We start from the raw sequence: 13,322 nt of genomic DNA, 5'->3' as shown, positions 1-13,322 counted from the left end.
GAAAGAGAACAACCACAAACTTCTCTAAGTTTTTTAATCATCTCGGTCTGTGTAGTGGACGCAATCTGGAGCCACTTGGAGTGCATCACCTGACAACATTAACTGTAGGTAAGGCTCCTCTGACAGGAAATATTTGAAGAAGTGCTGCCAAAGATAAGCAGATAGTTTTCAAACTGCTATCTGCTGTCAGATTGAATATGCGATGTTAATGCGGGCCTGTCAAAGATGATGCAAAACTTGGTTTTTACCAAAGGTGGTTTGGAATACTGACGGTGTTTGGCTATGAGAAACCTCACTTGCTGGACTCTGCACATGCTCTGAAGGGAAAACCTAGTGTTTTCTCAGTCTTGTGACGGATTTCTTTTTTTTTAATTGAATCTGTTTACATATAGCGTTAGTTTTCTGGGAACTGAGCCCAAGTTGTTGCTTGTAGTCATCTAGAAGTTGGAGAATGTAAGTACTTGGATAGCAAACTCTTAATGCATTTGTACTATTACAGCCTTATTACAGGAGAGGAGGGAAGGGCAGCTGAGAGCTCAAGGCATGTTGTCACTTCTGTGTAATTGTGGCCAGGTGCCCACCAGAGCCTCTCTATCACGCCCCCTCTTCAGCTAGACAGGGGAGAGAGAATGTAATGAAAACCTCATGGGTTGAGATAAGGACAGGGAAAGATTATTCAGCAATTACCAATCACCCCTGCTCCAGTGTGGGGTCTCTCCCATGGGAGACAGTTCTCTACCAACTTCTCCAACATGAGCCCTTCCCAGGGGTAATGACCGCTTCCAGTGTGAGCCCCTCCCATTGGGGGGCCATCCTTCAGGAGCCGCCTGCACCAGCCTGGGTCCCCCTGGGGTCACAAGTCCGGCCAGCAGACCTGCTCCAGCCTGGGCTCCTCTCTCCATGGGGCCACAGCTCCTGCCAGGAGCCTGCTCCAGCCTGGGCTGCCCACAGGGTCGGTCACAGCCTCCTTTGGGCATCTCCCTGCTGTGGCATGGGGTCCTCCCTGGGCTGCAGGTGGGTCTGTGCCCCCCCCACATGACCCTCCATGGCTGCAGTGCACAGCCGGCCTCACCATGGGCTGCACCATGGGCTGCTGGGGAATCTCTGCTCCAGCACCTGGAGCACCTCCTGCCCCACTTTCTCCACTGACCTTGGAGTCAGCAGGGCTGTTCCTCTCTCATCTTGCTCTTTCTCTGCCTGCAATTTCTCCTCTCCCCTTTCTTAAACGTGTTGAAACAGAGGTGCTATGACTGCTACTGATGGGCTCAGCCTTGGCCAGCAGTGGGTCTGTCTTGGAGCTGGCTGGCATTGGCTCTGTCAGACATAGGGAGGCTTCTAGCAGCTTTTCACAGAAGCCACCCCTGTAGTCCCCTCCCCACCAACACCTTGCCACGCAAACCCAATAAAGTAGAAAACCAAATTTTTAAGCTGTTTTCATGTTTATCGAACTCTAAGTATATTATGCCATAATATGTAAATGTTCTAAATGTTTTATGTATCATCTTTAATTTTGTTGAGCCTTTACCTTTAACAGTAAGTGGCAGACTCTAACGAATAGGATGTTAATGCGCTTTCACAGTGGGGCTTTAAACCGCATGAAATCTACATAAGAACTTCTGCAGATAAACAGATAACATTATTGGATGGTATTTTAATAAGCTAATTTTAAATAATGCCAACTTTAAAGTGAGCAAAAGAAGTGGATGTGTCTTACAATGTGTTGGTTATTTTAGGACAGGTTTAGATTTGCTTATGTTTTCATGTTCTGAGAAGTGGATTGAAAACCTTTCCTCCATCTCCTTTTCTGTCTTGAAAGTTGTAGGATAACTTAGATTCTTTCATAACCTTCTGTCCTGGTTTCAGCTGACACAGAGTTGATTCTCTTTCTAGTAGCTGATATAGTGCTCTGTTTCGGATTTGGGATGAGAATAATGTTGATTAACACACTGATATTTTAGTTGTTGCTGAGCAGTGCTTACACAAAGTCATGGACTTTTCTGCTTCTCGCCCTGCCATGCCAGTGAGGAGGCTGGGGAGTGGGGGGCATGAGATACTGGGAGGAGACACAGCTGGGACAACTGACCCCAGCTGACTAAAGGGATATTCCATACCGTATGACATTATGCTGAACATATAAACTGGGGGGAGTTGGCCAGGGAGCATAGGCTGCTGTTTGGAACTGGCTGGGCATCGTTCAGTGGGTGGTGAGCAATTGCATTGTGCATTACTTGTTTTGTATATTCTTTTCTCATCATTATTATTATTGTTATTTTCCCTTCCTTTTTTGTCCTGTTAAACTGTCTTTAACTCAACCCATGAGTTTTGCCTTTTTTCTGATTTACTCCCCCATCCCGCTGCAGGGGGGCAGTGAACGAATGACTCTGTGGTGGTTAGCTGCCTGTTGGGTTAAACCAGACCACCTTGTTGTATAGAATTATTGGGTAATTGAATCAGAAATAATTCTTCTAACTTCAGTGTTTCTCTTAATAGTGTTTCATTTGTACAGTATTATTTTTAATTAATTTTGTTTCAGGTTGGTTTTAATAGGGACCTGTTTCACGTTCTGCTTGACTGAATGCATGAACAGAAAGAAGGACTGTCTGACCATTTCTTGCAGCACAGAGCCAGTTTCAGCACAGTGCCACAGCTTAAAGTAGCTGTGAAACGGGTGTAAAACTGAACTGTGTGCGAAGCAGATGTGCTCTGTGTCATGGGTATTAGTGATTTCTCTCGCTTTTGTCTTTAAAGTTGGTGTTCAGAAATAACTTAAGTCAGGATCATGGCAGGCTTTTCTAATTGTTCCTGAAGTCAGTAGTCTTGACTGTATGAAGCAAAACGTGAGTGAGATTAAATTCTGGTTGTTAAGATGCTGGCTTGGTGGAAGGTACATGCTGCCCTCTGATGTCTAGTACACACATACTTCCTCCTAATTCAGTCTGTTTATAGGAATGGAACCAATTTATTTTGGTTTGGGTTTGCTGCAACACTTAAGAACAAAACAAGCTATAATCATCCTTAAACTTGTGTTGAAAAATGAAGTTTGCGCCAATGTGGGTGATGTCCTGTGCTAACATATGTACTCCCACTCTGGTAATGTTGCTTGTGTGCTTCTAGACCTGGAACCGGTGGTGTGCTGCAGCAGAAGCTGACTTGTTTTGTTTTTTTTTTTCTCATAGCTGTTGATTTCAGGAGTTTGAAATTACATACTTGTGTTTTGGTTAAAAAAAAAAAAGTCGATTTTGCTGATGAGCACATCCTTCTATGTTTGATAGATGAACATTGATACATTGATAATATGGCATACATGACACCACATCCATTTCGCTTTGAAATTTGGTAACTTATTTCCTTGCATATGCATTTCTCAGTTTCTCAGTACTGCTGCATTATTTACAGGTTTGTCCAGTAATAAGATGTCTTCCTGAAGTCTGAGAGGATGGGTTAGATATGCTCCAAAGGAGTAGTTAAGCTTTTTCATTGTTAGGGTAAGGCTCAGTTAAGTGCAAACTTCTTTCAAAATAAAGTTTACAGCCGTCTAACTAGATAAATAATAAATGCAGTAAGCCAGCTTACATATTGTGGCCCAGTAGCAACGGAACAATAGAACAGGCTTAGTAGAATCTATTTGTGTAGTGAGCAAGGGCAGTTCATTCTTTGATCCATACTTGTAGTGATTGATTATAGAGATTAGACTAATGACAGTATTTTCTCCTTTCTAATTTGCCATTTTTTTAGTAGCATGATGTGCTTTAAATTTTACAATGTTTGTTAGTACTAGGTTCTCAGTGTACTGCAGACCGTTGTCTTCTGCTTTACTCACCGTCTGCTCAACAGTGTTTGATAACGGAGTCATTGATACAAGGAGAACCTTGACTCCTAACAGAAATTCATACTTACTTGTTTTGGATATGGTATATGTTGAGGAAGAATATGGTATATATTCAAGAAGATTCAATATGATATATATTCAAGAAGAATATGGTGCTGATCTCTGTTTTATAGGCAGATGAATGAAATTTAAGTAACTTGCCAACTTGTGGTCAAGTTGTGTATTGAGCTCGTATCATATAAATCCTCCGTTGGTGGATTTATTACATACTGGGGTTTGTGCCTCGCAATTGCTCTGTTGATTATGCTGAAGAAAAAAGCTCTCCTATGTGAATTTGCTTCAGAATACTTTCTTTGAAGAGGAGATGCTTGAATAATATTTGGGGAGGGAAGAACTAGAAATTACAGTTTTATTCGCATTTAGTTATGGTTAGTGACAAAAGTAGGTAAATGTTAAAAATATATTTAAAAGGTCAGTTTGTCTGAAGCTGTGGTAGTAAGGTGCTTTGTGATGACAACTTCCTGACCTAATGCACAGTCAGCTTCCAAATTGCTTTGTTAACCAAAGGTATTCCTCCTTCTTGAGCTGGAAGCACCTTGACATTACACTGTAAATTTTTTTTCCACCTTTTTTTTTTTTTTTACTGAGTTGTACACATAACTTTGGTTTTACTAGAGAAAAATTATAAAACCAAAAAACCCACATGTGATTTGAATTCCATCCCTTGAAAGAGTATGTAAGATGAAGCTGACTGTTTTTTGTTCTACACTACTAGTAGTTTTAATTTCCCTCCACCAGGAGATGGAGAGAACTCTTAAAAGTCAATTTAAGATTGAAGGGTAACTACATAAAATGTGTGTAAAGAAAAATAAAAACGTTGATATTTTGCCTCCTAGGATTCTAAATTACCATCTTCTGTCCGGAACACACTCCTTGAACTTTTTGGACAAATAGAGCGGGAGTTTGAAAACCTGTATATTGAAAATTTGGAATGTGAGTATCTGTTTTTTCCAGCAAAAAACTTAGGAGTTGTTTGGTTTTAGGATATAGTAGTGCTAATTGGGACACCTTGGATGCTGTGGTGTAATTAGCCTAGCTCTTCTGTGAGGAGTTGAAGAGTTTTTTGAACTTGTATCCAACGATGGAGCTGGTACTTTTGCAGGAAAATCACTTTCCGAGCCATTTGACCTAAGTAGTGAGAACTGCTGTGTGTCATCCTCCTTGGCTCTTAGGCAAAGAAAGTGAAGTGGCTGTCTCCTTGGCCTTGTAGGCTTTGGTATATACCCTGTTAAGCTGGCACCAACTCCATTCAGCCATTGAAGTTTGTGGCTCTGCTGTGTATTTACAGATTTAATTTTAATGATGTAATACTAGTAAATAAACCTGGGTAAGTGTCTTACTTGAAAAAGTGTAGAATGTGGTGGGTTTAGATCATACTACCTAGTTCATTGCATGACCAGCTCCAGCACTCCTCATAGGAATTTTGAAGTCGAGCACTGAGATAAAAATTCCAGGTGTTACTGCAAAAAATGTTTGTTTAATGGCAGTGCATTAGTGTGGCAGTGTAAGAGGATCCACAGTAAGGAAAATGGGCAGTCATAAAGTAAAGCCTCGGCACAATTTTCCTTGCTGGAGTTTGGAAGCTGTGTTACGTCATTTGGCTTCTGAATTGTGGAATCTGTCTGTTTTGGCTCCAAGTCAAATTTTTTTCCACACCTAATCTGTTCCCACAGTTAAACCAAACACTCATGTTAAAAAAATGTTCATGTGTGCTTTTTGAAAATGTGCTGGTTTTTTATTGTCTTAAAACCTGAGACTGTGTTGGTTAAAGGCTATCATCAGCACTACACGTGTGTTAGTGACAATTGACACAACTGAGTTCTCAGCCTCTTGCTGAGAAGTTATCTGCTAGCAAGAAAAGTAGGGTTTCCCTCCCCAGCCTTCAGAAATCGTTCGTCAGCAAACGTGCTGAATTTGTCTGTACCCTCCAGAGTATGATTACTTTCCTTCCATTCCTCTTCTGTTTGTTCTTCTTTTTTTCCACGCAGTTTAGTTCACTCCAGGCCCTTGTGGTCTCTTTCCACGCCATCCCCCCCCCTGGCCAATTTCTAAATTTTTCACTTCTGGTGCTCAGTCCATTATGTTTTGTTCCTGGACTAATGCCTACACTAGTGTTGCAATTACTGTACATAGAGAGTCTCAGTTTTTTCCTCCCTGTCTTTTCTTATGCTCCCTTTCCCTTATTACAACCTATTTCTTGTTTATTCCTTTTCTTATCCCTTCCAGGCTTCAGTCTTAATCCTTTCAGGCAATTCTTGTATCTGCCTGGTTTGTTTGTCTCAGTCATCTGTTACTACAAGCCTGCTCCTTTGTTTACTTCTTTCATATTGTCTGTGTTTTATAACACTTAGGTTTACGTGACTGGGAACACAGGAAAGAATCTTGCTCTGCTCATTTCAAGCACTTGGATGTGGTATGGAAGTGTAGACTGACTTTTCTGGTTCTTAGAACTGAGACTTAAGTGATTTCTCAGAAATGGCAAGAATCATACTCCTGATGTGTCATTTCTCTCACATTTTAAAGCCTGGAGTGAACGACTTTTTTCAAAGGAGTCCTAAGAATTTGTGGAAAGACAGGCCTAGACTTACTCTCAAGATCAGTGAAAAACTGCTTGGTTAAAGCCTCTCAATAACATTTCCCCTGAGAAGTACACCTAAAGAATATCAGCCTAGATTTTGAGGGAAAAAAACCTGTAAGCCACTGAAAACATTCTTAATAAAATGAAGTTGAGCAGCTTTAGTCCAGCCCAGCCACTGGGAATGATTTACGAGTGCCTGATTAGTTTTAGCTTTGCCATCACTGTCTTGTGTTGAAATGGATAGGAAAGCACATTCTTGTTACAAATACATGCTTTGTCTGGTGTGCGATGAAAATATTTTGGTCATATTTAGTGTTTCTAGAACATATGAATGTAGAATGTGTGTCATTCTACATTTTCTTAATGTATTTCAAAGTATAAACCCCATATATTTGCTGCATCACCTTTCTTACTGAAACTAACAGCCAAGAAGCAGTCAGGGGAGAACTATTTTGTGATTAATAAATCTTTGTCAAGAAATGACATACTAATTCCGTGGCCGAAATAGTGACAATTCTCAACTTTTTTGACGTCTGTTGGATTTACTTCAGCATAGGTGTGCTGTGTATTTCACAGAAGCTGTTTTGGTAATCCTTAGCCACATTTATTAGTAAAAGTAACAGTAATTCGAAGTCACTAATACTTTCCTTGGAATCTGGGTCAAGGTTGGTCTCTGGAAAATTCAGCATGAGTCTTGGTTTATGGCTTGGTGAGACCTGCTTTTATAAAATCACAGTTGATCTGTTTTCCTGTCCTTATCATAAAACAGATAAGCATAATGAATCTTAAATAGTATGTTAATGACGTTGTTAATGTGTTTGGTTTTTTTTAATATTAATGTGAATTTTTGGTTTGTTAGTACGCAGAGAGATTGACACTCTGAATGAGCGTTTAGCAGCTGAAGGACAGACAATTGATGGAGCTGAACTGAGCAAAGGGCAACTGAAAACAAAAGGTAAGAGAACCACAAAGAATCCCAAGCTAGTATATTTGAATATTTTTGTGTACTTTGCTGGCCAAAACTTAGAATCTGATTGAAGGGAATTAATACCACTTATTTATACAAGTAAGTATGTATAATATGCTGGATATAAAATAATCTTCCTTTGAATTTGTCCCAACAGCCAGTCATAGTACCAGTCAGCTCTCTCAGAAATTAAAGACAACTTACAAGGCATCTACTAGCAAGGTATGAGACAAATTAAACCTCTGCTTTTCAGTGTGTACTCATGAGACTAAGGTGGCTGTCTTTAAAGAAATCACAACTTACAACTTGAGTTCTGTAGGTAAATCTGCCTTGGGAGTAACAGCATGTTTGTCTTGGCTTCATCAATTACCTATTACTTCAGCCACACTGTATGACATTTTTGCAATAATTGCTCACCTATTTTAAAGAAAGAATTTTGGAGGGGAGTGAGTGTGTGCACACTTGTGTATGTGGGATTACTCTTTTGTAAAGAGAACTAAAAAACCCCTTAATTTCATGAGGGCAAGCAGAGAACTAGTAGGTAGTGAATTTCTGAATGAAGATTTGGGTATTGCAGTTGAAATGGGGATTTAAGTAGGCATCTGTATGTGTACTGTTATGGGTTGGCTTTTTTTTTTAATGATTTTTCTTTTTTAGCTATGAGTCTAGGGAAGTTTTTCCTTTATGCTGCAAGCCTTTCAGATGAGTAGCTACTGATCTTTTTTGGCCTGGTCTCCTAGCAGTTACCTGTTCCCATATTTTTCATTTTGCACATCTGCATCTGTCTGGCATTTTTGTTTGCCTGTTTCTCTTCCCTTTTGCAGTTTTCATAGAGAGTTTACCTGCTACTCTTTTTGCCCTTCCTGAGGGTCATTTCATGATACATTATTATGGGTGAGATGTGAAGAAACCTCAGTGGAATCCGGTACTTGAACTGACTGTATAAGCAGCCCTGTGATGACCTGTACTGCAGGCTGATGTGGTTATGGCATGACTGTTAGGTGTCCTGGAAATGCCATCTGTTAAGTAGTCTGAAAGCTTGAGAGTAAGAATAGTGTGGTGAAACAGATCAGGAAAGGCTGTAACTAAGTTTCTTATAAACTATGATCTTTCTGTCTATCCTGACTGGATGCAGTTAGAGTTCCCTAACGCCTGATCTAGGAAATGACATTTGAAGACTTTTAAGAGGTCAGCAGCTTTGAAATTCTTATGCCTGTGTTTTTTGGAGCATTGAATGAATGCTGCTGCTCACCAAAAATGGGTTGTGTTCCAAACTCAGCGGGGTAGTGGATTGCAGGTTTTTTTTTCTTCAGCCCATCCTTTATACTGTTACTGTATGCCTAATCTAAAACTTGTCAGAAGTCTCCCCGCCCCACCACCATCGGAAATTAGAAGAAACTTAAGTTTTACAAACCAAACGTTTTGTGTAATTACACAAAGAGTTTATGTCTGTTCTGAAAAGAGTTTTCAATATTTGTTTGTTCTAATGAGAAAGCTGATCCTTGGCTGCTTTAATACTGGTAAAACATGCTAAGACTAATGCAATCTTTTAATTTTCTTGGGGAAAATGCTGAGGCAAATGTGCTTAATTTGAATCCTTCAGAGAAAATTCCCATACTGGGATACTTTTCATCCCTTAGCTGAGTTAGGTCGAAGTCTGAATGTTAAGTTGGCAAAACTAGTATCAGAAAAGGATGCTTTTAGCAGCAGGGGTTATCTACCAGTGCCTTAATCCTGAAGAGAGGGAGTAGATGTAGTGCTTGGTACTCTACAAATAGTTTTTTTATATATGTTAATGGACAAGAACCTGTAATACAACTGCAGTTGTTTGTAAATGCAGGAATCGCTACATGAAATTCATGTTTTGATGTTAACAGGATGGCATTGCTGTGTTAACAAACCCTGGCTGTGACAGTTATTAAGACATCAGGAAAACATTAACAATTTATGCAGAGTCCTAAAATAAACTGAAATGATATAACTCGCTTCACCATAGACTAATTACCAGCATCTCTGATTCTTTTGGTTCAGGAAAAGGACTCTTAAAGGAAGGTATTTTTTTACTGAGCAGTTGAAGGGAATAACAGAAAAACTTCTTGGAAGATATATTTTCTGACCTCACTGCTTAATGTTGCTCCACAGGAAATTCCATTCACCAGTTGCAGTGTAATGCTGCTGAACTGGTCCTCAGTTGATCAAGTTTTCATTCTTATTTCTCATGTGTTCTTAAGAGGACATTTTCACAGGGAGTTTCAATTTGTCATTCAATTGTTTCAATTTGTATTTGGTTTTCAATTGTTTACATGGTAAACATTTGTGTCCTTATTAACAAATCTCTATGAAGAAGGAAGTACATGGAACTATATGGATTTAAGAAAGAGGACAGACAAAGGTGGTTGGAAGGTTGGAACTAGATGATCTTTAAGGTCCCTTCCAACCCAAACCATTCTATGATTCTGTAACTAATAATCTTCACCATTAACCCATTTTCTTTTCAATGCATCCTTAATGATTATTCCTTCTGCTGTGAAACAGAAACGCGCATATTAGCTGTTAATTTGGAATTCAGATAGGGCATTATCATTTCATCATTGGAAAGTTGACATGCTCAGGATTTGTAATGCTTTTGTAGATATTCTTTAAAAATCCCTTTGGAAGTAATTTGCTTTACTGACATACTGAAGAACACCTTTTTTGATACCAAAAACTAATGGGATTTTAACGTTAGTTTATTCTATCTGAAATGTAGACTTAATTAATTTTCTAACTTCTACTAAGCTGTAGATAAGTCTTAATGTGATTAGTGTTGAAGCATTTAAAGGTTTTGACTTAAGTGGTCAGATAGATACCTGCCCATAACTGCATGCAGAAGAAAACACTGATGAATTGAAGTTGTCTTTTTGTTTCAGTTTTAACAAGGCTTTTCAGGTAGTCTTTCTCAAAGAGCAGTTATGAGCATCAAGACTTTTGGGGTAAAAATAGGGTATTTTTAACAGTGGTTTTGCTTTTTTGAATTTATCTTTCACCACTCTTGATTTCAGTTGTCTCTGGAAGTGTTCCAGCAAGACAAACTTTGAAAAATATAGTATCTGAAAATGTAGAACGCCTGCTATTTGGTTCCTTTCTGTAGACACTGAGTCTTTTCAGCCTTCCTGCACTGCCTTCTAGTTTTACCTTTTTTGCTATGCTTTTTCTTCCTTTCATTCGGTATTACTTACACACATACTAATTTGGATGTAATGAGTCTTCTCTGTTTTCCCCTAATAGCATTGGCTTTGAAGGAATGTGCATATCAGATATTTAGATTAATTTGACGTATCTTAAAAAAAACCACCAGCCAACAAAACTTTATTACACCAACTGGCATATGCTCTCAGGTTTTAATGTTTGATTTAAGTTTGTGCAGTTTTGAAGAAAATCAGCAGTGAACGTTTTAAATGGGAATGTTTCTGGATTTTACTGGAGTTACGTAATAAGTCCATATTTTTTTTTTTTCCAAAGACATTACACTAGTCCATAACATGGACTGTTTTTATGTTATCAAACATACTTGTTTGGGAATAGGCAAGGAAAGTTTTAAAGTTTCTTACTGTTTTAAATTATAATCCTTTGCCCAAACTGAATGGGAAGTGCACGCTGCATTTGTACAGCTCACTGCTCAAATGAGATTGGGTTACTGTAGCGCAGAATAGTTTATTTTGTGTTACGTAAAAGGGGGGGGTGTTATTAAAAAAAGAAAAAAGAGAAAAAGAAATCAAGAGGTATGTTTTCATCCAAACTCATTTCCTACCATCAAATGTCAAACTTCTGACACCAGTGAACTGTCAGAACGCTGAAGAACCACTATGAAATAGTATCTATTTATATTTGTGAGATTATTATTTAATCTTGGGTCAATGTGGAAAAAAATATGTTGGTGTCTCTGCTATTTCAGATTGTATCCAGTTTTAAAACTACAACATCAAGGGCAATCTGTCAACTGGTAAAGGAATATGTTGGCCACAGGGATGGTATTTGGGATGTCAGTGTCGCGAAAACTCAACCAGTGGTGTTGGGAACTGCATCTGCTGGTAAAGTTTTGTGTTGCTTGCATCTTTAGAAAATTGTGGTGTAGTCCCTAAACTCTAGCAAATGCAGATCAAAAGCATACTTGAATACTTAGCTCCACACTGAAACAGATTATTGAAATAAGTTCAGTAGCTGGAAAACTCTTAAACTGGAGTTTTCTTGAAATGCATTTAAGCTGTAGAAGGGTCAGGTGTCCTTGTTGATCGTCTGTGCTATGTGCCAGCTACCTTCTTTGCAGGTCATGCTGCTCTTAGGGTCATTTCTAGCCTGTCGGATGGTGTAAATGGGTGGGTTGGGGAACTGCCTGCCTGGGGGGTGTCTCTAGCACAGAATACTGTACTACTGTATACACAGATTCCTGCAGACTTTCTACTGTGTAGCATTGATTAGCCTTAGTTTTATAGAAGCTGCAAACTTATTCATAGTTGGCATGTTCTTGTATTCTTACATTCATCTGCTTTTGCCTAAGGATCTAGGGGCAACTAAAAATCCTAATTTCCAGATCTTATATAGCTTCCTGGATTCTTTCCTCTCTACTTAAGAGAGAGAAAAGGTACTAATGAGTAAGTCACTAAATTTACTATGATCCAAAAATCAATCTCGAGGCTTGTGTGGAATTGGAAAATTATTAGGGAAATAAACCATGACTAGTTAAAATTGGTCAGTTTCAACTGACCATCTTTTGAAACTGGAACAGGATCTGAAATCACTTGCAGTACATGAATATTGTGGACCAGAAACCCCTGCTTCGTAAACTGAATTGTTGCCATTTTTGTGTCCACTGAGGGGCACAATTTATCTGTATTTGGGATATCTCATCATTCTTCAATTCAGCACTAAGGTTCTCCTCACTTACAAATGCTTATATTAATTATTTATTTTGGGGTGTGGCAGAGTAAAGGAGTGGCATTTGGCGTGATTTCCTTTTAAAATAAGTTTTCATAGGGCTCTGCAGTGACCTAAATGCATCTGGGACTTCTGTGCAGGAAGTAAATAGTTTGTGCATAGAGCTCGTGTTTGTAGTGACTGCCTAATGCTTTCTGTGTTCTTTCTCAATCTGTTGATACACAGTTGGAGCATTATACATAAGTATATAATCAAGTTAGAAAAAATATCAGAAGTAGAATTTGCCTTTCAGTGTTTACTGCAGATTAATCTGAATGGGACAGGCCCTTCACTTTTTTGAGTTCCATTTTAAGTTATAATTATAGGAAACTTTTATTTTATATATAAGGTAATAATCAAGAGGAGTTGGTGTGTTACACATTTGAAGTCTATTTCATATGGCATGCTCTACACTTGAAGATAACTTGTTTGTTGAATCGGTTAAAAGTGAAAACCATAAATTTGTAACTATATTTACAACTACTTTTTAATCTTCGTAGATCACACTGCTTTGCTGTGGAGCATAGAAACAGGGAAGTGCCTTGTCAAGTATGTAGGGCATGTTGGATCAGGTAAGGTAAGGGCAGATTGTGCAAACTGGAAATAGTGTGTTTGGGAGGGGGAAATGTGTTTTGGACGATTACAAAAAGTTACAGTGATTTCACTTGCAGGTTTGCCAGCACCATTAACAAGTCATTGTCAAGTTCCATGAATCTTCCTGGACAAAATGTTTTGTAGTAGAGGCGTATCCAGACAGTTATGTAAATGCTAAATGAATAAATAAGTCCATATAAAGAAATTTACAGGCACAGTTACAACATTCAGAAGTTAAATATCAGAACTCATTGAGGTTTCATGCATATGCAGAGCAAGAGAAGCTTATATAACCAGAAATTAGCTATTTTGCAGCATCCATTTTACATGTGGGATGCAAG

At 38.8% G+C, this 13,322-nt stretch overlaps 1 protein-coding gene across 1 annotated transcript in view; it reads left to right on the top strand.

Annotated features, from left to right (window-relative positions):
- WDR37 (WD repeat domain 37) overlaps positions 1-13,322 on the top strand; it is a 36,024-nt gene that overhangs the window by 673 nt on the left and 22,029 nt on the right. The window contains exons 2-6 of the mRNA XM_010152625.1: positions 4,726-4,822; positions 7,327-7,422; positions 7,592-7,656; positions 11,369-11,504; positions 12,888-12,959. Of these exons, the coding sequence (XP_010150927.1) occupies positions 4,726-4,822; positions 7,327-7,422; positions 7,592-7,656; positions 11,369-11,504; positions 12,888-12,959 (466 nt within the window). The remainder of the gene's footprint in view (positions 1-4,725; positions 4,823-7,326; positions 7,423-7,591; positions 7,657-11,368; positions 11,505-12,887; positions 12,960-13,322) is intronic.

Source organism: Eurypyga helias, unplaced genomic scaffold, assembly GCF_000690775.1.
Source record: "Eurypyga helias isolate BGI_N326 unplaced genomic scaffold, ASM69077v1 scaffold5955, whole genome shotgun sequence".
NCBI lineage: Eukaryota > Metazoa > Chordata > Aves > Eurypygiformes > Eurypygidae > Eurypyga > Eurypyga helias.
Note: the sequence above shows the minus strand (reverse complement) of the source record. Positions and strands in the feature narration are given on the sequence as shown.